The sequence below is a fragment of the Sapajus apella genome, unplaced genomic scaffold, assembly GCF_009761245.1.
Source record: "Sapajus apella isolate SASKATOON/1434 unplaced genomic scaffold, GSC_monkey_1.0 scaffold44, whole genome shotgun sequence".
NCBI classification, from domain to species: Eukaryota; Metazoa; Chordata; class Mammalia; order Primates; family Cebidae; genus Sapajus; species Sapajus apella.
The window spans coordinates 20,338,558-20,365,299 of record NW_022436984.1 but is presented as its reverse complement, the minus strand read 5'-3'; the positions used below and the strand labels follow the sequence as shown (position 1 = coordinate 20,365,299).

At 50.1% G+C, this 26,742-nt stretch overlaps 1 protein-coding gene across 5 annotated transcripts in view; it reads right to left on the bottom strand.

The window, feature by feature from the left end:
* TTC7A (tetratricopeptide repeat domain 7A) overlaps window positions 1-26,742 on the bottom strand; it is a 156,383-nt gene that overhangs the window by 108,622 nt on the left and 21,019 nt on the right. Inside the window, exons 1-4 of one of the 5 annotated variants that reach the window (XM_032239478.1) lie at window positions 25,669-26,106; window positions 16,637-16,800; window positions 8,997-9,165; window positions 7,385-7,442 (exon numbers count right to left, since the gene is read on the bottom strand). In XM_032239478.1, coding sequence (XP_032095369.1) covers window positions 7,385-7,442; window positions 8,997-9,098 — 160 coding nt within the window. In that variant the 5' untranslated portion in view covers window positions 9,099-9,165; window positions 16,637-16,800; window positions 25,669-26,106. Of the gene's footprint in view, window positions 1-7,384; window positions 7,443-8,996; window positions 9,166-16,636; window positions 16,803-25,668; window positions 26,203-26,742 lie in introns of those variants that run through there. The other 4 variants (XM_032239476.1, XM_032239477.1, XM_032239481.1 and 1 more) reach the window with 4 other exon arrangements.

Sequence of the window (26,742 nt, the reverse complement as noted above, 5' to 3'; positions counted from 1 at the left end):
TGAAGTCAGGAGTTCAAGACCAGCTTGGCTAACATGGTGAAACCCTGTCTCTACTAAAAATACAAAAAATTGGGTGGGTGTGGTGTGGTATGCACCTGTAATCCCAGCTACTTGGGAGGCTGAGGCATGAGAATTACTTGAACCACTGCAGAGGTTGCAGTGAGCCGAGATCGCATTGCTGCACTCCAGCCTGGGCTACAGAGCAAGGCTGTCTCAGGTTGAAAAAAAAAAAAAAAAAAAAAAGAAAAGAAAAGAAAGAAAGAAAAATCAAATCGAGGGAAACAGATTAATTCCAAGATCCCTCAGCTAAAAGCACCAGTGTTGACTAGATCCAGGTCTCTGGCTGGATAAGGCTGATCCCCTGGCAGCCTGCTCCTCCTCCTCCATCTGGAAGCCAGCCTCTCTCGCCTGGGGCTGGGACAGCAGTGCCACAAGGACTGAGCTCCCGTCCATGTGCAGCACACAGCCCACACCCCTTAGAGAGGGAAGCCAAAATCAACAGTGAATTCCCACCATACCAGGGCTAAAAACACAAAAACCAAGTATGCTATCATATCCTGTCCTGGGAGCAGCCTAGTGTTCTTTCTTTTATTTTTAAAAGCTTTAATCAGCCACACAATTCCAGGTGACAGAAGAATAGCTTGGGGTTGCACTGTCTGAAAGAGAACAGGAAAAAAAGAAGTCTACCTTCAAGGGGTGGGGAGAAGAGAATCTGTGGATCATAATCCTTCTGGCTGCTAAGGGTATTTCACCTTTTGACTTTGCACAGCAGCTTCACAACCCAGCATGTCACTGCAGTACACAGCTCATGTGCACCAGGGTCAGGGCACCAGGACCTCCCTGGTGCTGGGTGTGAGGCAGAGGAGAACGCGAGCCGGCCAGGCTGACACTGGGGGCAGGACCAGTTCTCAAGGGGCCGGCAGTCCATCTGTGGAGCCACAATGAACCTTAAATTAGGCACCAATGACTAAGGTCTGCCAGGCTCAAGGTAGAATGAATGGCTGTAGACATGGGGTTACTAGCAAGCTGAGCTAGTGCCAGAGAAATGGAAGGGACCGAGGCCTGAGGGGAAGAGAGGGAAGTGTCTACCATCAAACGCCGCCTGAGGTAGACAATGGCACAGGAGCTTGCGGAGGCTGAACCGGCTAAGGCTGGAGATATCCAAAGAGCAGGCCCCGAAACATCCTGGATGCCAATCAAAGCCAGGGAATAACCCTTAGGGATCAGACCAACAAAGTGGACGATTGTTACACTGGATCCACAAAGTCTTCCTCCTAGTCTAGGGCCCAGATCCATCAGCTCCAGACCCTAGAGAAGATTGCCCCAGACAGTGCGCTGACCCATAGGTGAGCCTGATTTGAGGGGGAACAGGCTGTGCTGCACCTCACGGTGTGGTGACCCAGAACCAAAGTTGTAGAACACTAGCCAAGAGAGACACCCTGAGCCTTACTGTGGGCTCTCTGCTCTGGGCCCTCTCATGGGGCCCACCTGGCCCTTACACTCATTCCCAATCCCTCCCACACACACCTCCTCTCAGCTCCAAGAAGTGTGATTACACTGCACCTCCAAACAAGCCACCTCCCCTGGTTTCCCCTGGGGCTTCCCTTTGGACTTCCCTCGCTGGAAGGCACCTCTTCCACTGGACTGTAGGTGATTCATCCTCAAGTTCAGGCTCACTGCCGAGCTCACCTGTGAAGGCTCCACAACTAGCTGGATCTCACCTCCCTCTGCAAAAGTACTGCAATCGAACAATCACTCCTTGGGCATCAGGGACAAGCCCGAACACTGGAGTCAGAGAGAGCAGAGTCTACATCCTGACCCTGCCATTACTGGTGTAACCTGAGGTGAATCATTTCTGCCTGCGCTCTGGGGCTCTGCCTCCACACTTTTCACCTACTTTCGTAACCGCACCCTGGTTTTCCTTTGAGGAACTATTCCTGCATCTCAGTCCACAAGACTCAAGTGGGGGAAATCCCACCCCCGGCACCAGCCCAGTAACCTTGGTGCTGGGCACCACAATAGGCTCCAGGGTGGGCATTAGACCAAGCTAGGTCCATGAGAAGCTTCCCCAGTTACTCTCACCTTCTGAGACTGGGGGTGCCATGCTGTAAGAACCATGTATACCTGGAGTTGCTGAGGAAGACCTCAGCAGACCTCGCTGAGCCCAGATCCAGCTTATGCCTGATGCCATGCTGCTCCACCAACCTTCTAGTTACAAGGGACCATAAATATCCAGTCCTTCCTCCTTTTTGTTGCTACTTTTCCAACTAATTGGAGTTGCGGTTTTGTCATTACAACCATAAGGCTGATTATACAGAAATTGATCCCCAGAGGCATGGTGTCCGAGGGGACAATTCCTGAAATACAGGATTGGCTGGGCTGAGGTCAGGTGAGGCTGTGAGGACTTCGCCATCTCCCAGCTGAGGAACTGGAATTCCAGCCACATAGCAGCAGCACCACCAGCTGGAATGCAGCCTATTTTGTCTTGAGGTGAGACCTTGCGCATGTGGTAGAAGACTTCAGGATACTGGCCTATGCCGGATGCTTCTTGGGGCCCATGCTAAGTCCTACAAAAATAAGCCTTATAAGCGTCACTCCTGGCAGTCCCTCTGAATAAGAAAGCTTTGTCTGTATAAAATAATACAAGACAGCTGAGAGTTAAGTCAGATAACAGGAGTCGGAAATTCTCTGTCCTTGCTGAAGGCAGTGCCAGAGGAGACAGGGAGACCAGACTCTATTAGGAGACAAGGCTAGAAAGGTGTGAATCCCTCCCTGTGCAAACCTCACATGGACCCACTGCTGCATTTCTCACTGCACTGCTGGAGAGCCAGGGCATGTGCCCCACAGCCCATTGCTTACCCATTACACTGGGAGCTGAGGGGGCTGGGGGTCAGGCAGCAGAAAGTACCCCTGAGGCCTGTTGCTGAGTGACAGAGCCTTGAGGCCTGGATCTACATCTATGGACTTTGAGTCAACACAAGCTTTGGCTCTAGGTTCTCACCATGAAGATGATGCAATGCTAATTTGCCAAAGACTTATTACTACAGAGTTTTAGGGAGCTGTAGAGCCAGACCCCAAACCTGGCAAACAAATAAGGTAGGTTCAAGTGTTCTACTCCCATCAGGGGCTGGGCTGCCCAGAAGCAGCAGCCCAGAGGTCACTCTTCACAAATGCCCCTTTCTGGTGGCCAAAGGGCCAAAAGTCAAGGCAGAGCTTCCCATGGGACAGAACTGGGGACAGCCATATGGCTGAGACCACACAGCCAGGCAGGAAGTCTGCCACACTGCCCCAGCAAGCCATAGCAGGAGCAGCAGACCAGCCACTCTGGGGTCTTCCTCCCGAGTAGCTGCTTCTCCTGCAGCTGCATCCCTTCAGGAGCAGGCTTTGCTCATGTGCCTGCCACTCCCTCAAGAGAAGCAACCCTAACTGTTCATATCGGCATCTCCAGCAGGTACTTGCTGAATCAACTGCTGACAAATTTTACTTCCTCCTGTGGGAGGTGGGCCAGGAGCCTTGGGAGATACAACTGCAGGAGGTCAGACACTCGGCTGAAGGAACATACAGACCCCTAACTGGAGAGAATGGACATGCATGCTGGGCTGACATCCAAGTGAGCTGGGAAGAGGGAGACGGTGCTGCAGGCTGAACAACCAAGGGGAGGCCCTGGCACCTGAACTGTGTTGGAGGAGAATGTAAGGACACAGCTATGCGTGGAGTGAAGAAAAAAGGCAAAGACAATGTCCCAAGAAGAAGTGAAGGAAAGAACTTCATAGATTATATTTGACACCAGGAGCAGACCTTATTACACTGACAGGTGGGGATTCAGGAAAGGGGAGAGGGAGATTGGTTGAGGGTACAAAAGGATGACCACCTGTACTCAAGAGGCTTGGAATTCAAAGGAAAGCAGGGCTCATAGCCATGAGCACTTGGCAGCAAATGCAGAGGGTTCTGCCAAGGGGTGAGTAGCACCGCAGACAGGCCATCCTAGAAGGGCCTTGAAACCAAAGCATTCTAAATTATTTTTGTTTTTTTGAGACAGAGTTTTGTCACCCAGGCTAGAGTGCAGTGGTATGAACTTAGCTCACAGTAACCTCTACCTCCCAGGTTCAAGTGATTCTCCTGTCCCAACCTCCCAGGTAGCTGGGATTACAGGCGTGTGCCACCATGCCCAGCTAATTTTTTGTACTTTTTTTTTTTTTTTTTTTAAAGTAGAGACAAGGTTTCACCATGTTGGCCAGGCTGGTCTTGAACTCCTGACCTCAAGTGATTCTCCCGCCTCGGCCTCCCAAAGTGCTGGGATTACAGGCATGAGCTGCTGTGCCCAGCCTAGAGTAAATAGATGATGTTCTCTCCTCACCAAACAAGGATGGTAATGGAGTTTTTCGTCTGAATATATATCTGTCACCTGCATCTGGAAACATTTCCTTTCCAGGGCCTTCCCCTGATCTGACATGATTGGTCAGGAATCAGTGGGCTAACAGAAGTTACAAGGGGGCCATAGCAGGGCCTGGGGAATGGGGTAGGAGAGGGGTGGGCTTCCATTCTAGACCAAGATGACTGATGTTAGGTTGAAATATAAAAGCAAATGTTCTGAATAACTCATCCACAGACACCACATCCACAAATGCCCCTGGGAAAGCAAAGGCCAGGAAAATGGTTGCAGGGCTGTAGCTCCTACTCAAGCCAGGGCTAAAGGAGTCCTAGAGAGGAGAAAGTCCTCATCTATGTGACCCATCTTGGAGGCAACTGTAATTTGCCTCCCAGCACCTTCAGGTGGACTCCTCTATTACAGGTGAGACACAAGCTTTAGAGACATCCATCTGGCCAAATGCTACTTACAGGCTACGTGAACTTCCTCAGCTTCTTCATCCTTAAAATGGGCACAACAACCACCTCCCATGTACAGAGTAGAGATGAAGGTTAACCATCAGTCAACAACTATTTATTAAACAAGTGTTTCCAGGTTAGTGTCTCACCAACTGTAATGTACGTACACATCACCCGGGAACATTGTAAGGTATAGATTCTGATTCAGTGGGTTTGGGGAGGGTCCCTGCAAGCTCCTGGGTGGTGCACATGTGATCATCCCACCTCCTCCATCCCCCTGTAGTCACACACATCAGAGACATACATCAGAGGCTCAGCTTCTAGAGGGAGAGGTCTGTACCCCACAATTCTGGGAATGCCACCAAATGTCAAGTATACCAGAGGAGCTCAGGAAATTGGTACTTGGGAAATGAAGAACCAAACAGGGGATTCTGACAGGCAGGGGAGGGGCCTTCAGCTCTGCCCAGGCCCCACAGGTGACCTGGGAGGAGCTGGCCACAGCACAGGGCATTACTGAGCAACAGGTCAACATGACAGCTTCTCTGCAGCCAGGAGCAGCTGAAGGCAGGACTGGGGAGGAGGTGCTGCTTCTTCCAGAGTCAGAGCCTCCAGCAGGACCCAGCCCACCTCCCAGGTGCCACCAAGAGGCTCTAAAACCCAGTCGTCTACTCCTGGCTGGACCCAGTCAGTCTGAGCACATGTGTGACTCAAGTGTTAGGGGACCAGGAGTGCTGATGGATAGGCACAGACCACTCAGACATGAAAACGACAGGTCTTCCCATGAAGGTGTCTTATGTTTCTATCTTAGTGAGAAACGTGGTTTTTCTATTGTTTCTAAACAAAAGTGACAGACAGTAACTGTTTTCCCCTCAGAGAAGGCAGAGGTCATGTACTCCCCCACACCTTATATACACAAATATGCATGTGATGTCTCGGCACTCTGGCTAATGAAAACCCAAGACTGCTGCAAACTGCCCCTTCACTGAGGCTCCCGGGTTGATGTCTAATGCCTCCCCGGGAATCATAAATCATCTTTGGATGTAACATACAAATGCACATTTCAGAGGAATGCTGGGCCTTTGTGAGTGACACCTCACAGGGTCACAGCGCAAGTCCCTCTTCTCTGATGGGGAAAGAGGGTGAGGGGAATGTGTTTTTATGCCTTTTTAGGGTAGGGGTAAAGAGACCCAGAGCCTGCTCCTGACTCCCCTAAAAAGAACAGCAGCTCCATGTTGGAACCGCTGGGGCCCCCTCAGAGTCTCCCAGCCTGGCCAGCTCAGGCTCCCCTGTGACACGCAGGCCCTGTCCTTCTCCTCCAGCCAGGTGTGCCGGAGACCCAGACTCCCCATCCCACTATAGAGTACCAAACAGAACCACAGTGCAGACTGCTGTGAAAAATGGCCAGTCAAGCCGTGGCCTAATACCCTGGCCAGGAGTGCTGAGTGTGGGCCAGTCAGGCTGTTGCAGGCAGCACAGCATCAAATGGAGCCTAAGACCAAGAGGGTGCCTGGGACAGAGGATTCTTTTTTTTTTTTTTTTTTTTTTTTTGAGACGGAGTTTCACTCATGTTACCCAGGCTGGAGTGCAATGGCGCGATCTCGGCTCACCGCAACCTCCGCCTCCTGGGTTCAGGCAATTCTCCTGCCTCAGCCTCCTGAGTAGCTGGGATTACAGGCACGCACCACCATGCCCAGCTAATTTTTTGTAGTTTTAGTAGAGACGGGGTTTCACCATGTTGACCAGGATGGTCTCGATCTCTTGACCTCGTGATCCACCCGCCTCGGCCTCCCAAAGTGCTGGGATTACAGGCTTGAGCCACCGTGCCCGGCCCTGGGACAGAGGATTCTAATACAAAACACACACTAACTGATGTCCTGGGTAAACTGCTTCATTTTTGTCAGCCTCAGTTTCCTCAACTGTACCATGAGGGCTAGGCCTGGATCACTTGATTCCTTTCATCCTAGGATTCTCAGCAACAGTATCAAAAGCTCCGGCTGCCTGGGTTCAAATCCTGCCTCTGCTACTTCCTGTGAGACCTCGCATGAGTCACCTCACTTCTTCCAACCTTAACTCCTCATCCATGACACAGAATGAGGGGAACACCACCTCAGGGTTACTCTGGGGACTCAACGAGGGCCTACCTGGTATGGAGGAGCTGAATAAATATCAGCATTCTGTGAACTCTGTGGTCCCAGATGCCACTGCCCTCATGCTCATAGATGGAGTCAGGACCAATGACCAGTGTCCTCAGCCACTGGAGGGTGTGGCCTCTACTCTATGCATGGGGAGAGAGTATCCCCCAAACCCAGGCAGATCCCCCAAACCCAGGCAGATTAACATCGTGCACACCCTGTGGCCACGTGCATGGTCTCAAGCACACGCAGGGTCAGGCAAACCTCAGCATGCCAGGCAGCAGGCATGGTCACTACAGCAGAACAGGGAGGAGGACAGGCAGAGAGGAGGCAGGCAAGGGGGAGGCCACGTGCAGTCACTGGGGAACAAGAGCTAGCACAGCCCACGACCGAGCAGCCTGAGCTGGCGGGGCCCAGCTCCTTACCTCCCCTGCAGGACCTCTGACCACCAGGACTGTGTTCCCCCAAGAAGCTGGAGGCATGCTGGAAAGAGGAGAGAGCAGGAGACAGGGGGCAATCTGTTCTGAGCCAGGCTCAGGAGAAAGTCCCGGAAAGGAAGCCCAAGGAAGGTGGTTCCGCTTAGGGCGTCCATGGCTGAAGGGGTTTCTAAGAGACCCGAAAGACACAAATGACAAATGCAGATCACTCCGTAGACTGGCCTGTGCCAGAGGCGCAGAGCGGGGGATGAGAGAGCAAAGGGAGAAGACCACTCATAGACCGGGGACCGGGCCGTCCCAGATAGGAACCTGCCCTCCAGCCGCTGGTACTGGGTCCACCCACAGTGACCATCTTGCCAGGTTTCCCAGCATGGTGTGGACCCAACAGAAAAGGGATCCAAGGATCTGGGGTGGACGAACCCCCTCAGGAAGTCCCACCACCCAGAGTCAAGGAGGTTATGCCCTCCACGGATGTCACAGTTCACTCCTCCTGGGACTCAGAGGGGACAGGGGAAACAGTGTGTTGCAGGTGCCTTGGAGGACTCATATTCCAAGGCCAGCATCAGAGCATGGAGGTTCTCATCCTGGCTCCGCCATGAATCTGGGTAACTTTGGGCAAGTTATCCTCTCTAGGCCTCAGTTTCCCCATATATAAGATGGAGAGAATGTCCCTATGTATAATAGAGGATGCCACATACTCTACAAATGCCAGGCACCAAATCCCCGCTAAGCCACAGGCATCTTTTCTAGACTTTCCTCTGGGGGTTGGTTTGTCCTGCACTAGGAAGACGATCAAGCATCCAAGATCCCTGACAGCAGGCTGAGCAGAGGGGCTCCTGCAGCCAGGGATCGAGGGAAGGAGGAGCCTGAAGCACAAAGTTTGGGGTAGGTCGACTTTAACACTGAACACATTTGGGATCCAGTTAAATGGCACAATTTCCCCAGCTGGGTTGTCCACAGTCCCCTCATGAAGTTCCTAAGTCACTGACCCATGATCCCTAAATCCCCTCCAGAGCACCCCTTGTCCCTGGAAGGCTGAGAGCACCTCCAGAAACTGGTTCTGACCTGTTCATTGCTGGGTGGCAGCCCCTGCTCCCTGGGCCACTCATGGCACGTGCCCAACAAATACCTGAGGAGTGGCAGGCTCCTACAGCGTCCAGCACCTGCTCTAGGGCCACCGCCAATCAGCAGAGCCAGCCTGCCAGTGAGAGGTCATACTTTGTAAGCCTTTCTCAACCTGGCTACACAACTCCACTGATGCCTCTTGGTCATGGTAACCCTGGAATGGCAGGTATTACAACTGTGTCTTCGAGACAAGTGAACTGAGGCCAAAGAAGGTGAAGAGATGATTGCCCAAGGGCACACAGTAAGGTGATCATTGTTGACAGAGCCAGGGTGAGAATCGGAGTCTCCTAACGTCCCTGACCGGGCACCAAGCAATGTCAGCATGGCTGGCTGCCACTAGCGTCCACCTTGGACACCAGTGCCTGGGCATGGGCACTACCAGGGGTGAAGAATCTGGACATGAGCCCAGCAGGGCCCTGGGAGCCAGAGTGCAATGTGCTGCACACAGTAAGCCCAAGCGGGCGCCCACAGCTACCTTTGATGACAAAAGCCTCCGACAGCAGCCGCATCTGATACAGGGGCTTGTTCTCCATGGACATGTCATCAATCCCGGCGCGTGCGTACATGCTGATGGCATCTCGGTATGAGCCCTCCACGTAATGCAGTTTGCCTAGGATCAGCATGGCCTCACACATGTACTGTGGCTGAAAGGACAAGGACATGTTAGCAGTGCCTGCCCCAAAGGTACCTTGGGGTGAACACCCCTCACTGAACCTTGGCCCTGCTTGCTTGCCTTAGACCCTGCTCAGAACTCCCCTCCTCCTCTGGGAACAGCTCCCCTCTCTCACCTGCAGTCTGTAGCCTACACCGTGGCTCTCAATGAAATTCTCATATGAGTCCCTAAATTGTTTCATCTGTGTGCGTTTTACGCCCCCAACAGGACTCCAGAGACCTTGCACACTGGGCCATGTCTTCCCTCTCCTGAAGCCCCCCAAGGACTGCAGCCCAGGGGGGCACTCAGAAGCTCAGGTATTTATTCTGAACACAAGTGGGGAGTCAGAGACGGAGCTAAGTTTTGTGGCATCCCAGGCTTATCATTTTGGGGGTCCTCTTGTGTACCTGTATATGCAAATCATAATTAGGTGAAAGGCCTCAGAAACAGCCTGTGGGGACCCTGAAGCTTATGCCTCCCCTCACAGTGGCAGAGGGACAGATTGAGGAGGAGAGGGCCTGCTGTGTCACCATCCTCTTCCTATCAGAAATCGGTCAAAGTGCAGAATTACGGAGGCCAAAAGTGGCTGAACTTAAGTCTGTTTTCTTTTCCCTCCTTTCTTAAAAGCTGCTTATATCTCAATCTCCACCCCACAGAGGAACTCTCAGGGCCAACAAATATCTGAAGAGTGGCAGACTGATCAGCCCTGATCACCCCTACTCTGGCTTGGGCTCCTGTGCTGCTGCCTGAGGGAGGCTGAGCTGGCCTTGGGCTGTGCCACCCTGGTGAATGAGTTCTGACCTTGGACATGGGCCCAGTTCCCCTTGTGATCTGCCACCTCTTCAGTCCATTTGCTCTTACCCCCTGCCTCTGTTCCTGTGCTCAGCTGGCCCACAGTGCCTATGGGCCAGGCCCTCCTGCTACCAACCTGTCCGTAAAGCTCCCCGGAGACACAGCTGTAGTCCCACCCCTGGCCTCTGTCACTGGCAGGAAGGTGCTGCCTCTGTCTCCCTGCAGGGGGGTAAGAGTCTGGGGTCCTGGTGACACCAGGGTAAGTCTCCAGCACTCCCTACCATCTTCTGCCCTCTCAGAAGCCAAGAGAAATGGAGCAGGGCACAGCCAGACTCCAGGGAATCCAAATTTTCCTTCCCTACTGGTCCTTCTGGTTTTTGTGAATCCATATTCCTCTTTTGCCTTTGCTTCCTCAGGTCCCCTTCCCCCTTGGCCTAACCAGATCCTCTTCCATCCTTGGGGGCCTTGCTCAGGCCTACCTTCTGAAAGCCTCCCTGAGTACCAGGGAGCTCCCTTCAACTGAACTCCTGCAATGCCTCTACCAAGTGGGCCCACTCAGCCTCTGCATGCCTGACCTGCTCTATTAATTAACTCTCCAAAGCTGAATCTTTTGAGGGGATTTGCTAGTCTCCCCAGATAGGCCACCCACTCCCTGGGCCAGGGCCACAGATTACACATCCCAGAGGTATGCGGCCCACAGTCCTTCCAAGCTGGGCAGTGACTCTGCATTCCCTGCACTGGTCTCAAGCCACGGGCTCATTTCCTCCCTGCTCAGGCTGTGTCTTCCTCGTGGGTGAGGGAGGGATAATAACATCTACTCCTCACCGCCTATCACAGCAATGCTGAGAGCATTAATAGGGCAAAGTCCAGAAAAGAGCTATGAACTTTTCTTTGGAAAAGAGCAAGATAAATACAGGGTATGAGTAATTATCATTATCCTGCACATGGAGACAAGGGCAGCAAGGCACAGAAGGACACATTTCAGGCATGCTGTTGGGGTGTGGCTAGCGGTGGTTCGCGGAGGACAAGCGGCAGTTTACAGCAGAGCTTCCACCAAGCTGGGGAAAAATTAGACAATGCAGGGCATGTTTTACAAAGCTGTATTTACACTATTTAAAAAGATGCTCGGCCAGGCGGGATGGCTCAGGCCTGTAATCCTAGCACTTTGGGAGGCCGAGGAGGGCACATCACCTAAGGTCAGGAGTTTGAGACCAGCCTGGACAACATAATGAAACCCAGTCTCTACATAAAATTAAAAAATTAGCCAGGTGTGGTGGTGGGTACCTGCAATCCCAGCTACTCAGGAGGCTGAGGCAGAAGAATCGCTTGAACCCAGGAGGCGGAAGTTGCAGTGAGCCGAGATCATGCCACTGCATTGCAGCCTGGGTGACAGAGCGAGACTCCATCTCAAAAAAAGGAAAAGAAAAAAAAGCTCTGGCCGGGCGCGGTGGCTCAAGCCTGTAATCCCAGCATTTTGGGAAGCCGAGGCGGGTGGATCACGAGGTCAAGAGATCGAGACCATCCTGGTCAACATGGTGAAACCCCGTCTTTACTAAAAATACAAAAAATTAGCTGGGCATGGTGGTGCGTGCCTGTAATCCCAGCTACTCAGGAGGCTGAGGCAGGAGAATTGCCTGAACCCAGGAGGCGGAGGTTGCGGTGAGCTGAGATCGCGCCATTGCACTCCAGCCTGGGTAACAAGAGCGAAACTCTGTCTCAAAAAAAAAAAAAAAAAAAAAAAAAAGAAAAAAAAGCTCTTAGTTCTGAAAGAATATCCACCTTGCCCTTCAATGCTAAGCTGTTTTTTCTGTTATGGCACAGTGAGAGCAGAAGATGGCATTGTTTTGCTGCTATTTTTTGCTTTTTAAATGCCCTTACTTGGCAGCATTAAAAGTCTGCTGCACTCTGTGGAACCCTTGCATTTGAATGTGAAATGTTCTTGGTCTGTCAATCCAATGCTCAGGGAACCGAACCCCTAGCCCAGTGGGAAGGTGCCACACAGGAGGTCACTTAACCAGGGGAACAGGCCCTCTGCTATATTCTTTTTGTGCCTCACTGTCCCTGTCAATAGAAAGGGAAAAAGGACTTCATGGAGATACCCAAGTATGAGGAAAGAACGGATGAGGAAATACTTCACAGACTAACGTGGGAACTATAAAAGTGGGGGTGTGATCATTATCCTTCACATGAATCCAACTTTCTCAGTCATTATTTTATTTCCACACCAAGCACCAAGAAGTGAGAGACAGCATTAGAACGGGGGCTGTAGACACCAAAGCCCTGGCTGTAGAGTGGGATCACCTTTCTTGGTCTCAGAAATGGGGCTCGGCAGGGCACAGTGTAATTCCAGCACTTTGGGAGGCTGAGGCAAGAGGATTTGCTTGAAACCGGAATTTGAGACCAGTCTGAGCAACATAGCGAGAATCCTGTCTCTACAAAAAAATTGAAAAAAAAAGAAAGAAAAAGAAAAAGAAATGGGCTAATAGTAAATATCATTGCAGAAGGTTCCTTAGAGGCCTCCATGGGAAGGTGCAAGGCCTCAATCTAGTGGAGAATAGAGCTTACTTAGGACAAGTGGCTTGTTTTCACTGATCTCCACAAAACTGAGCTGTACAGGGTTTTAGAGATCACCAAGAGGAGGGGGTTTCAAGCTTCCCCAAGGAGAGGCCTCAGGACCCACCTCTCCCAGCTCTCCTTCTCACCCAGCAGAGCTACTTGGATGCACAGGAATCCACCTGAAACTACATCAGCTGCCAAGGAAGGTCACCCCAACTACAACCTGATCTTTGGGGTTGACATAGAGAATACACAAACAATGGCCGGGTGTGGTGGCTCACTCCTGTAAACCTAGCACTTTGGGAGGCAGAGCTGAGAGGATTGCTTGAGCCCAGGAGTTTAAGACCAACCTGAACAACGTGATGAGACCCCCCGCACTACAAAAAAATTAAAAATTAGCTGGGTGTAGTGGTGCGTACCTATAGTCCCAGCTACTCAGGAGGCTGAAGCAGGATGATCACTTGAGCTCAGAAGGTCAGGGCTGCAGTGAGCCATGTTCACACCACTGCACTCCAGGCTGGGTGACAGAGTGAGACCCTGTCTCAAAAAAAGATTCCCACAAATAACATTTAATATGTTATTTTACAGATCAGCATTAAGTTTTTGGCTCTGGGCCGGGCGCGGTGGCTCACGCCTATAATCCCAGCACTTTGGGAGGCCAAGGCGGGTGGATCACCTGAGGTCAGGAGTTCAAGACCAGCCTGGCCAACATGGTGAAACCCCATCTCTATAAGAAAAATTTTTTTAAATAAAATAAAAAAGTATTTGGCTCTGGCGTGGATAACAGTAAATTTCTCCACATTATTAGTGCCTATGTATGTCTTTGTTTAACAAAATATGGTAAAATTTATATTTAATAAATGGGATTTGGTAGATAAAATAGTTGTCACAACAATACATGCAGTTACTATTCAGCCAATACAAAGAATAAGACAATATTGGCATGAAGAAAACTCTAAATAAAAGTTCTTAGTGAAAAATATATGTCCTACAACTCTATGAAAAGGAAACTCTACGTGTGTATATATGTTTGTAAGTGCACAAAGAAAGGCATAGGAAATGCACATCAAATACTGACCAGTGCTCAACTCTGAGGATGGGTGTGGGCATGAGAGTGTAGGTGGAAAATAACTTTTTTTTTTTTTTTTAAAAGACGGAGTTTCGACCGGGCGCGGTGGCTCAAGCCTGTAATCCCAGCACTTTGGGAGGCCGAGGCGGGTGGATCACAAGGTCAAGAGATCGAGACCATCCTGGTCAACATGGTGAAACCCCGTCTCTACTAAAAATACAAAAAATTAGCTGGGCATGGTGGCGCGTGCCTGTAATCCCAGCTACTCAGGAGGCTGAGGCAGGAGAATTGCCTGAACCCAGGAGACGGAGGTTGCGGTGAGCCGAGATCGCGCCATTGCACTCCAGCCTGGGTAACATGAGTGAAACTCTGTCTCAAAAAAAAAAAAAAAAAAAAAAAAGACGGAGTTTCATGCTAGTTGTCCAGGCTGGAGTGCAATGGCATAATCTCGGCTGGCTGCAACCTCTGTCTTCTGGGTTCAAGCAATTCTCCTGCCTCAACCTCCTGAGTAGCTGGGGCTACAGACGTGTGCCACCATCCCTGGCTAATTTTTGTATTTTTAATAGAGATAGGGTTTTACCAAGTTGGCCAGGCTGGTCTCGAACTCCTAACCTCAGGCGATCCAACTGCCTCGGCCTCCCAAAGTGCTGGGATTACAGGTGTGAGTCACGGCGCCAGGTCAAACTTTTAAGACAGGACTCACTCACTCTGCTACCAAGGCTGGAGTGCAGTGGCATGAACACAGCTCACTGCAGCCTCAACTTGCTGGGATCAAGTGACCCTACAGTCTCAGCCTTTTGGGTAGCCGGGACCACAGGTGCAAGCTACCATGCCTGGCTAATTAAAAGAAAATTTTCATAGAGATGGGGTCTCACCATGTTGCGCAGTCTGATCTCAAACTTATGGCTCAAGTAATCCTCCAGCCTCACCCTCCCAAAGTGCTAAGACTATATAGGCATGAGCCATAGGCCAGCCAGGACTTTTATTTATCATTCAAATTGCTTAATTGTTGACTGGATTTTTTACAATAAGCCTGAATCACGTTTATTTTAAAAAGAATTTTAAAATATTTAATTTGATATTTAATTATTAATTTAATATTTTTTAAGTGAAAAGAGGTCTTGGTAGGAAAAGTCTGAATCCCAACAATCTGGTTCAAGTCTTTCGATCAGCAGATGAGAAACTGGAAGGTCTGTGGGGTCAAGGGATGTGCTCAGGATCAAGCAGCTATTTTAACCCAATACAAAACTCCTAGTGCTGCAACACCTGGCAAGAAGCCTAAAAGCAGTAACCTTAAACTTCTAGTACATACTCCCCTCTCCCTGCACCCTTTCCTTTCCCTCTCTTACAGAACAAGCCCTGCATCCCGGCCTGGTGCTCCAGTCCACTCTTACTAGCCCCAAAGTACCGTTACAATCTAACTGCCCACCAGTCCCATTTGTTCCTGCTAACCAACTTTAATGAGATTCTTCATAAGAGGAATCCTGAGGTTACACACTGCTTCCTTAGCTTGAAATGCTCAGCCATATCTCTATGTCCTCCAACCTGTTTAGATCCAGCCCCAGAAGGATCCAATTCAGAGTCTGCTCTCTGCTTTCCCCCAAAGAACATACCTCTCAGACTTGCTTCCTCATGGATGCCACTCCTATCATGGTCCACCTTGGAGGAAGGCTATTTATTTGCTGATAGGACTTATCTTTCTAAGGGACCTGCTAGATTTGTCTTGATTGCCCTAAGACATGCTAGATTCACCTTGATTGCCCTCAGAGTGCACCACACAATGCCTTGCACACAGTAGTTGGCATAAAAGGTTTAAGGAAGTGAATATATTACTTCAGAATATCTCTTGAAAAATCAGTTGGGCGCAGTGCCTCATGCCTATAACCCCAACACTCTGGGAGGCTGAAGCAGGAGGATTGCTTGAACCCAGGAATTGGAGATCAGCCTGGGTAACACATTGAAAGAAGAAAGAAAGAAAGAAAGAAAGAAAAGAAAGAAAAGGGAAAGAAGGGAAAGGAAGAAAGGATGACAGGAAGAAAGACAAGAAAGACAAGAAAAAAAAGAAAGAAAGAGAGGAGAGAAAGAAAGAAAGAGAAAGAAAGATCACTTCTTCTTTGAGTTTCGTTTTTTTTTTTTTACCCCCTCCCCCTCCTCCTTGAGTTTCTAATGACACACCTATGCCCCTGTTATAGCTCAGGATATATCGTAATCTAGAACAGCCACAGCCTCAAACTTGGATGCACACAGGAATCACCAGGAGAGCTTGTTAAAATGCAGATTCTAATCCTTCGTTGCATTTCTAACCAGCTCCCTGATGATTCCCATGCTGGTGGGTGGACCACATTTTGAGCAGCAAAGTCCAGAGAAAGTTGTGACTAGGCTCCTTCTGGGATGAAGATGTGGGTCCTCTACCTCCCTTCAGTGTCTTGCACTCAGTAGGTGCTTGATAAATGCACGTGGACTTAAACGGGCTTCACCAGTTATGGAGCTCTTAATATGTGCCTGGCCCTTTGGGCTCCTTGGGTCGGGGGCTCTCAGGGAAATAAAACCTCAGTTTTTATTTCCTGCCCCTGACCCAAGGAGCCCAAAGGGCCAGGCACATATTAAGTCAACCAAGCACTGTCCAACAGAAATATAATGAAAGCCACAAATGTGAACCACATGTGTAATTTAAAAATTTCTAGTAAGATTTTTTTTTAGTCACACTGAAAAAAGTAAAAGGTGAAATTAATTTTAATAACATGTTTTAACCCAATATATCCAAAATACACCATTTGAACATGTAACCAACATAGAAAGTTACTGTTTTTTACATTCTTTGTTTTGTACTAAGTCTTAGAAACCTCATGTATGCTTTATACTTACAGCACATCTCAATGTGGACTAGCCATACTCCATGTGTAGCCAGTGGCTGCTGTAAGTGCAAAGGCAGTCTGTAAGAGACTTGTTGCTCAGGTGACCAAATGACTGAGGGAGGACTGGACAGCAGATGGGAAGCAAGACAGACCAGGAGAGGAGGTCTCAGGCTCAAAGGCCGATGACTTACCGAGAGCCTCCCATGGTTAAGGATACTGCTCAGATAATTTTTGGCTTCACTCATCTTCGGTTCATTCTTCTCCAGCAAAGGGATGGAGTCTTTTATTTTGGCGTGGTTCTCCTTCAAACACCGCTCCAGGAGGGCCTCGGCCAGCAGCAATTTCCCAAAGTCGTCTGAAAAGCAAAGTAGGGATCAGAGCAGCAATCCTCTGAACAAGGTGGATATGGAGGCGGGTGCACAATCCTGGACCTACCCAACCACCCCTACCCAGCACATGAATGGCTCAGGTCTGAGAAAATAAATGCACATTTTCCATAAATTTAAACAGCCTTTAAATAAAAGACACAGACATTCTACTATGGTCACAATACAAGTTGCCCCTTTGGGTTTGTTTTCTGCTGTAGTTTAATGGTTGGGAAGGCAGAGTTCCCAGGACTTGGGGACAAATTCCCAGAATTTTGGAATTTAAAATAAGGGACAGTCATACGTATGCCGTGCTGTGGATAATAAGTTCTTAAACCAAGAAAGAGTTCTCCTCACGACTGAAGAAGAAAAATATATGAAGTGGCTTAATAATGTACTTTTACATGCTCCTAATTTTTACATAACAGTAATTGATTTTCTCCATTTTTTTTCTGAGATGGAGTTTTGCTCTTGTTGCCCAGGCTAGGGTGCAATGGCATGATCTCGGCTTACTGCAACCTCTGCCTCCCAGGTACAAGTGATTCTCCTGACTCAGCCTCCCGAGTAGGTGGGATTATAGGCATGCACCACCAAGCCTGGCTAATTTTGTCTTTTTAGTAGAGGTAGGGTTTCATCGTGTTGATCAGGCTGGTCTTGAACTGCTGACCTCAGGTGATCCACATGCCTCAGGCTCCCAAAGTGCTGGGATTACAGGTGTGAGCCACCGTGCCTGGCCAGTTTTCTCCATTTTTAAGTTTAAAAAAAAAAAACAAAAACCACATGGCACTCCCAGGCTCAAGTGGCCCTCCTGACTCAGCCTCCCAGAGTGCTGCGATTATGGGCATCAACCACTGCACCATCCCCGTTTTTAAGGTAATTTGAGATAACTCAGGGATAACACAGCAGCCATAACAGAGTTAGGTGGGAAGCAGGTCTACTTCTGTGCCAAGGCAAATCCTTGAACATGTTTAATACCTGCACTTTCTGGAGGTCTCTCACATATGGTAGCTCATTTGCATCCCCCATCTCCCGGTAGGTGGTTTTATACTGCTTGGTTTAGCGAGCGCAGTGACTCACACCTATAATCCCAGCACTTTGCGAGCCCAGGACAGGCAATTGCTTGAGGTCAGGAGTTTGAGACCAGCCTGGTCAACATGTCAAAACCCTGTCTCTACTAAAAATGCAAAAATTAGCTGGGCATGGTGATGGGCACCTGTAATCCCAGCTACTCGGAGGCTGAGGCAGAACTGCTTAAACTCAGGAGGCAGATGTTACAGTGAGTTGAGATCGTACCACTGAACTCCAGCCTGGGCAATAAAGTAAGACTGCCTCAAAAAATAAAAATAATATACTGCTTGGTTTATTTGCTACCTCCCCCTACCACACTGAAAGCTCATTTTGTGACCACCAGATTCCTGCTACCTACAGCAGAGGCGGCTCGAGCACAGGAGGTGGGTGCTCAGTCAAGGGTGGTTTCACCATGGTTCTTGCGTGGATGTGCTCATTGCCCCTCCCAGCTACTGGGGAGAGGAGAAGGCCCACCATTCAATAAAGGGACCCAGTAAATACCTGTTGAGTGATTCGGATCCTCTCAACTCCCCCAAGAGGAAGACATCAGGCTCAAGAGTTAAGTGCCAATCCAAATATGTCCCGAGGAATGCCTGCTTGGTGCCATCTTTCTCAAGGTACTCTTTTTGCTACCAGTATGGTGTTCTCAGGTCTATAGGGCTGCCATTCCCTCCTCACTCTCAGGATACCACAGTTTGCTCACATCTCAGAGCCACAGGTCCAAAACTGCATTCCTTAGCTGGGCACAGCGGTGCACGCTTGCAGTCCCAGCTTCTGGGGAGGCTAAGATGGGAGCATCACTTGAGCCCAGGAGTTCAAGACCAGCCTGGGCAACATAGAAAGACCCCGTCTTTAGAAAAACACAAAACACTTCATGCCTCTGAAGAAGAATCTCTCACCATAAAGGAGATTCCCCACAAAGAACAGCTCTAAAATCCAGAATCCCAAGAATGCCGTCACAGGAGGTTTTGTTCTGAAAGCACCTATTATGGGATCCTTTGCTACCTACCTTATGACTTTTAAAATTAACATTTTGAGGAAATGGTCAAAAAACTACTGGTTCAAACTATCACCCATTGCCGGCAGACTACTAAGTTATAGTCTGCCTTAGACTATAAAGACTATAGTTTGCCCACATCCGACTATAAAGACTTTAGGGTAATTTGGCAACATACATCAAAATTATTTTTGCACCTTTCCCTAGACCCAGTCAGTCAGAGCGGCATTCCAGAGCCCTGAGCCTCGGGGAAAGTTGCTCCCAACTTCTAATCTGCTTTGCATCTGTAATTTAGCCAGGGGTGGCGTTTGAAGCCGGAGCCTAAAGAGGGAGACACGTCCCTCAGGATGTTAGCCCCACCCCCAGCTGGTCCCTGACCCATTGCCCCCCTTTCTTTGCACACTGGCAGGGCTCACGGACACTGCACCCAGCCCACAGCCCACCACCGCGCTGTTGGGCCACCATGCCACCAGACAGCATCATAGGGGCACCATGCCATTGGTGACCATCCTGTGCAGCTCTGCCATCCACCTGCCCGGACCAGAGTTCCCCACTTGAGTGAGCTCCTTGGTTGAGTGCTTTTCATGCCAAGAGAAACCAGCTTCCTCCCCAGAGTGTGCCCCTTTGGACCCAGGCTGCTCCAAGTGTGTGGCTGCCCACGGCCTGCTGTGGCTCTCTCAATGCTTGTGATCCAATCCCAAAGAGATGAGAGCAGAACTTAAGAGTACATGTTTAGAAATTTTACAGAGTAATTTTAAATCTGTCAAAATCTAATAATAAAAAGTTGGGAGGTAGTTCTTTGCGTATTTTCTTTCATTTTTCTAGTAATTCATTTTTATTATACTTTATGGAAGTATCAGAGCATAACGGATTGGGCATTTATTTTATTTTGAGACAGGTCTCTGCACTCCAGGCTGGAGTGCAGTGGCACGATCTCAGCTCACTGCAACCTCCACCTCCTAGGTTCAAGTGATTCTCCTGCCTCAGCCTCCTGGGTAGCTGGGACTACAGGCACACTCTACCAAGCCCAGCTAATTTTTTGGTCTGGTCTTGAGCTCCTGAGCTCTAGTGATCTGCCCGCCTCAGCCTCCCGAAATGCTGGGATCACAGGCATAAGCCACTGTACCTGGCCAGATTGGGAATTTAAACAAAACAAAATTGATCTTTCACCACAAATCTGTAAACCATAAGAGTAACTGACTACGAAAGAGGCACTAATATTTGTTGAGGGCTTAGTATGTACCAGACACTTTTTAATATAGCATCATTTCATCTGTACAGCCCTGAAAGGTGGATATTATCCCTGTTTTATAGATGATAATAAAGATATGCAATATTATTAGGGTCACAGCCAGTAATAATAATAAAACAAAACACAGCCAAAAAATGCCCTGTCTCTCCTGCATCCCATGCAGAGCAGAGCTGCTGGTAATTTCAAAATAAACAACAGTCCTAACAACTGAAAAGAGTACGTTAAAAGCTAGTTGTAAATCCAAGGACAGAGATAAGAACTGTCCTCACCTTCATATACCCGTGACTTTCAGGCTATTTTGTTGACTGACACTTCAGGTCCTTCTCAGGAGGCTTTCTGCCTGCCCTTTGCACCCCCAACTCAGTCTATTTGTGTTTGTTTACCAGACACTCAATAGGCAGCAGAAGTTCACTTTCTTTTCCTCCTTTGCTCAACTCTCCTTCTCCCTGCCCTACCTCTCTCTTCCCTTCCTCTCTTCTTTCCATCCAGCTATTTTCAACTGTCCAGTCCATGGAACCGAAGGATGTTTCAGAATTAGAAGTTCTGGACTTAGTTGTTAAGCAAGAATTCAGGCTTGGTGTGGTGGCTTATGCCTGTAATCCCAGCACTTTGGGAGGCCGAGGTGGTAGGACTGATTGAAACCAGGAGTTAGGGACCAGCCTGGTCAACATAGTAAGATTCTGTCGCTAAACAAAAAAAAAGTTAGCCGGGCTTGGAGGTACACGCCTAGAGTCCTAGCTACTTGGGAGGATGAGGTGGGAGGATGGCTTGAGCCCAGGAGTTCAGCACTGTAAGGAGCCATGATTGCGCCACTGCACTCCAGCGTAGGCAGCAGGGCAAGACGCCATCTCTAGAAAATTAAAAAAGAAGAAGAATTCAGGTGGATAAAGGCTTCTCTGTCCTTCCAAAGGCAAAACAAGTTGCTTTTTATCATCCTGTTGTCCAAAACCAACTCCCTATCCTACTTCTGGTGAAGTGCTGCAGCTTTCCTCTGCCCAGGGGCATTTAAGAAGACTTTTCCATCAGACCAATAGTGAATCCGACTCTGGGTGCTGATTCTTTGGCCCTGCTCAGCACCCTGACCTCAGCAGAGCTCCAAAGCCCCACTTACTGGCCACCCAGTCTCCCAACACAATCGTGTTTGGAAGGCCTCAGTGCCTGCCTACCTTCCTTACAGCCCTCTCAGCTCACATCCCCTCCAGGACTCTCCAAGAGGGCCAGGTCACAAGGACACCCTTCAAGACCCCATGTTTGGATGACAGTCATCCCCACTCCACAACTCGCCCATTCACAGTCAGGAAACATGGTTCTAGCCAGCCAGGCCAGGATTCAGACCAGGCCCTTCCCTACTGGGGCAATCAGAGGTACAGTGGTTTCTGCAGCTGCACACCTCCCAGGACAATAGAGGGCTGGGACCTGCCAACCATAGCCAGGAGGAAAAGGCTGAAACTAGCAAGCAGCCATCTGCCTTGAACAAACCCCTTGAAACTGAAGAAATGTTGAAAACAATTTCCAGTCTTAAGAAAAAAAAATCATTCTGCTAAAAAAAAAGGGAGGGTGGGGTGGTGGTGACTACAGATTAAGAGAGACCCAAAGGCCGGGCACGGTGGCTCACACCTGTAATCCCAGCACTTTGGGAGACCAAGGCAGGAAGATTGCCTGAGTCCAGGAGTTCAAAATCAGCCTAGGGCCACATAGTGTAATCCTATCTCTACAAAAAATAAAAAAATTAACCAGGTAGCCAGCACAGTGGCTCATGCCTACCATCCCAGCACTTTGGGAGGCCGAGGTAGGTGGATCAGAGGTTAAGAGATCGAGAACAACCTGGCTGACATGGTGAAACCCCGTCTCTACTAAAAATACAAAAACTAGCTGGGCATGGTGGCACGTGCCTGTAGTCCCAGCTACTCAGAGGCTGAGGCAGGAAATCACTTGAACCCAGGAGGCGGAAGTTGCAGTGATCAAGATCACGCCACTGCAATCCAGCCTGGCGACAGAGCGAGACTCCATCTCAAAAAAGAAAATTTAACTGGTGTGGTGGCGTACACACCTGTGGTCCCAGCCACTTAGGAGGCTGAGGCAGGAGGATCGCTTGAGTTCATGCTAAAGTGAGCTATGACACAATAAGACCCTGTCTCTAAGAAAAAAAGAAAAAAAGAGAGACTCAAGTTGGATGGGCAGAGGAACAGATACGTAATAAAGCAAGCACAGCAAAAGGTTAATAGGTAGACAGGTGTTCACTGCAAATTTTTTTGTCCTTTGCAGTATGTTTGAAATTTTCATAACAAAATGCTGGGTGGGGTGGAGAGACCTAACCTCACAAACACGTACAATGTGTGGCCTAATTTATATCCTGACTCTAATAAACTAATTGTAAAATGTAATTGTTAGATTTTTGTAAGGTGTAATAATGGTACAGTGGCTATGTTTTTAAAAAGCGTTCTTATTGCTGGGTGTGGTGGCTCATGCCTGAAATCTCAACACTTTGGGAGGCCAAGGTAGGAGAACAGCTTGAGCCCAGGACTTTGAGACCAACTTGGGCAATATAGCAAGACCCCATCTCTATAAAAAATTTGAAAATTAGCTGGGTTTGGTGATGAGTGCCTGGGGTATGTTGCCTGGGCTGGTCTCAAACTCCTGGCCTCAAGTGATCCTCCTGTCTTGGCCTCCCAAACAGCTGGACTACAGATGCATGCCACCATGCCTGGTTAACTTTTTTTTGGGTGCGGAAAATAGAGATGGGATCTCACTTTGTTGCCCAGGCTGCCCTTCCTTCTAGTCAGGAGGCTGAGGTGGAAGGATCCCTTGAGCCCAGGAGTTCAAGTGTGTAGTAAGCTATAATTGTACCACTGTACTCCAGTCTGGGTAAAAGAGCTAGCTCCCGTCTCTAAAACAAACAAACAAAACAAAAGAAACACACAAAAAACAGAGTTCTTATTTAATAAATACATACTGAAAACTGAAATGTGGAGGAGAAATGGGTTGAATATATCTCAGATAAGACTTCATGAGTTCATAATCACTGAAGTTCGTTGATGGATACATGTGACTCATTCTTTCATTTTCTTTTGTGTTTTGAACATTCTTCATAATAAAATTGTTTTTTAACCACTCAGATGGGCTCTTTGTTTTTATATAAACAAACCCCAGCACAGCAGGCAGAACTCTGGGGTTCCCCTGCTCCATCCTGACCAAATCTAGACCGGATGTGAGCAAGAAGACAGTAGCAAGCACCTTCCCCCGGTCGGGTGGCGAGAGCAACCTCAGACAGGAAAAGGGTACAGGGGACTATTCTGCTGAAGCATCCCCTATCTTTCAGCCCCCCTAGATCAGAAAGAGGCCCCACAGCTCATCCTCTCCTTCCATCCCCATGAATCTACCTTCTGGGAGCTACTTTTCGTTTCTGTAGGAAATATCAGATACCACTGGACCTCAAGTCCTCAGTAAAATGGGTCTCAGAACTTCTCTCAAATTCTGTAACTGTTGAAGCCTCAGGTCACTGACTCCTAAGAGTCTAACAGGCCAGGTGGGATGTTAAGAATCTCCTTTTGGGTTGCAGGAGGGTCTGCATCAAACCCTAAAAAAGAGCAAGCTTTCAATCGCTTGAGTGATCAAGGAACACTGAGAGAAAGGACCAAAACAGCAGTTAATACAAACAATGTTCTAAGCATGGGCTTTGGGAGGCATTTGTTTTCCTTCCTTGTGTTTCTGTATGTGCATATGTGTGTATGACTGTGTCCCAGTGGGAGTGCATGCTTTGTGATAATGTATCTGGATTTAACAGTGGGAGAAAAATCATTCACAGACCCCAAAACTGGCAGGAGATATACAGCTGACCCTCCATCTCCTTCCTTATGCTGGCCAGTTCCCACGGTTAAGTTGGCCCAGGCTCCATGTCCCCAACTCTGACATTAGGAGACTTGGCGGCAGAGACTCAGGCTTGAGTACAGGCTTTACCGCATACACATTATGTGACCTCTCTGGGCCTTGGTGTCCCTATGTCTAAAATGGGGACAATAACTCTTGCCCTCCTAACAGGGTTGTCTACAAGAATTTAAAAAATAGAGAAAGCGGCCAGGCACAGTGGCTCATACCTGTAATCCCAGCACTTTGGGAGACCTAGGTGGGTGGAATGCTTCAGCCCAGTTGGATATCAGCCTGGGCAACATGTCGAAACCCGGTCTCTACTAAAACTACAAAACTTAGCCAGGTATGGTAGCCCGCATCTGTAGTCCCAGGTACTTGGGAGGCTGAGGTGGAAGGATGGCTTGAGCTGAGGAAGTTGAGGCTGCAGTGAGCTGAGATTGCACCATTACACTCCAGCCTGGGTAACAGAGAGAGACCCTGTCTCAAACAAAACAAAAACCCAAAAGGCAATAATAATAATAAAAAAACCCCATAAACAATTGCCCTCTGATCACTTTCTTGACTCCCCATTCACTGTGGGAGCTCTTCAAGGGCAGGGATTTTGTGGGGTACATCTTTGAGAGGTAATAGTGCAACTGATTTAAAGGGTATACTCAGAAACCTGAGCTCAAATCCTGGTTCCACTAATTAGTGGCTAGATGGTCAAGTTATTTAGTTGCTCTGTGCCTCAGTTTCCTTATCTGTAAAGTGGGACAAACCAGAGTACCTGGTTCCTGGGGTTGATTAAAGTGCTCAGGACAGTGTGAGGCACACAGGAAGCACGAGATTAAGTGTTGGCTATTACTATTATTATCATGATCTGTCCCTCTCAGAGCCTTCCACAGGCTGGGCAGTCTTTAAAAACTCTTTATATCTGTATTCATTTATTCTTTGCCTCCTTCCACAAAGCCTCCTAAGAGATTGTGCCCACAGAGAGGACTCGGGGAGGGTGAGCTGAAGGCCCCAGGAACAGGATCTGAGGTTAGAGACTGGGGCGGGGTGTTCCCTGCTGCCACATCAGGGTGCTTTCCCGCCCCAGCACAAGAGCCTGGCCCAGCCAAACCAGCCCTACTGCTAAAGCCACCGACTGCCAGAGCTGGATGTGTCCTGAGATAGCCACAGATGAGGAAACTGAGGCTTGCCAAGCCTCTTCCCCATTTCTCCACCACCCCAGCCTGAAGCCCATCAAACCCTAGCCCGTCTGCTGTGGACGGAGCTCCGTTTTCAATTTTACTTTCGAGAAATGGACAAAGAAGAGACAGACACACTTCACCTGATGAAGTTTAGGGCCATCCCACCCTCGGACCGCGGTGGGGGGTGGGGGGGGAAAGTCCAGCCCATGCACCAATCTCATAAAGTGCAGATACCACCGTTTCACGGTAGACGGAGTAACTCACATGATCCTAAAAGGCAGAGCAAAAGCCATTTCTCTCTTTTCCCCTAAGCCCCCAACCTGCCTGTGATTTTCCTCTCGCGGCAGAAGGACCTTCCTAACTATCCTGGCTGCTCCTAAGACCAGCACGGTGGGCGGGCAGGCGGCCGTTGCAGTCCGAAGACTGTCGGGGCGCGCTTCCTGGAAGAGGCGGTGCGTTTCGCGCGCTCGCTGCCGGCGAGCCAGCCCCTTCCCTCACTCACCGGTATCTGGAGAGGTGAACGCGGCGCTCGGGCTGGCTCGCTTGCTGCCTCCGCTGCCGGGCATGCTCAGCGTCTGCAGCTGCCGGACCAGCTCCGGCATGCGGTCCCAGTGGCCCTCGGCGCGGCAGCGGTCCAGCTCGCTTTCCACCTTCAGGTGGGAGCCGTGCGCGCCCTTCGCAGCCATCTTCTCGCGGGCGCTGTCATGGAAGGTGCGGCCGAGAAGTGGAGACCCGGCCGGGGGCGGCGTCCCGGCTGGGGCGCACTCGCGGGCTGGGTCGACGGGGGCGCGGAAGGTAGCAGGGGCCCCGGCGGTAGCGGGGGCCCGGGCGGCGGCAGGCAAGCAGCTGCAGCAGCAGCACCCAGCGCACCGCCTGGCGCCTGCGGGCTGTGGCTCCGGCTGCGCGGCCCGGACGCGTCCAGGAGCAACCTCCGCCTCTGCTGCAGCAGCTCCTGGCGCTGCCGCCGCCGCCGCCGCTGCAGCTGCTGCCACAGCCTCCGCCCCCGGCCCAGGCGCCGCCAGCTGCGAACCCGCCCCTGGCCACGGCTCCACCCCCGCGGGGGCGTGGTAAGCCCGCGGCGAGCCCGCCTCGCTGGCTGCCAGCGCGGCCACAGCAGCCTAGCGCACAACCGCCGCTCGCGGCGGCCCAGGTGCCCGCTGCCAGCCGCCGCGGAGTTCGAGCTCACTTTAATCCTGCGCGGAGCCTGGGCGCCCGAGGGCGCCTCGCTTCCCGCCCCCTCCGCATCCCATCGGGGCTCTTGGCCTGGGAGACCCCCCACCCGACTACCCGGCTTTGTGTGTTGGCCCCGTCACTGCTGCTGCCCCCGGCACGTCACAAAAATGGGGAGGCCGGCAGACGGGCCCCAACCCAGACGGCGAGCCTCCTGGGAGCTGGCCTGCCGTCACCCGCCCGGCCCTTTTGCGACGCGGGCCCGGCATGCTCGCGAGGACCCAGGCCCATTCCCAGGCCGCGACTCTCTGGACGCCCCTCTGCTGGGAGCATTTGTATTTTCTTATTTTAGCAGAGTTCCTCTTTCCAACTTGACTTCCCTACACTAACCCGTTGGTCTGTCCTC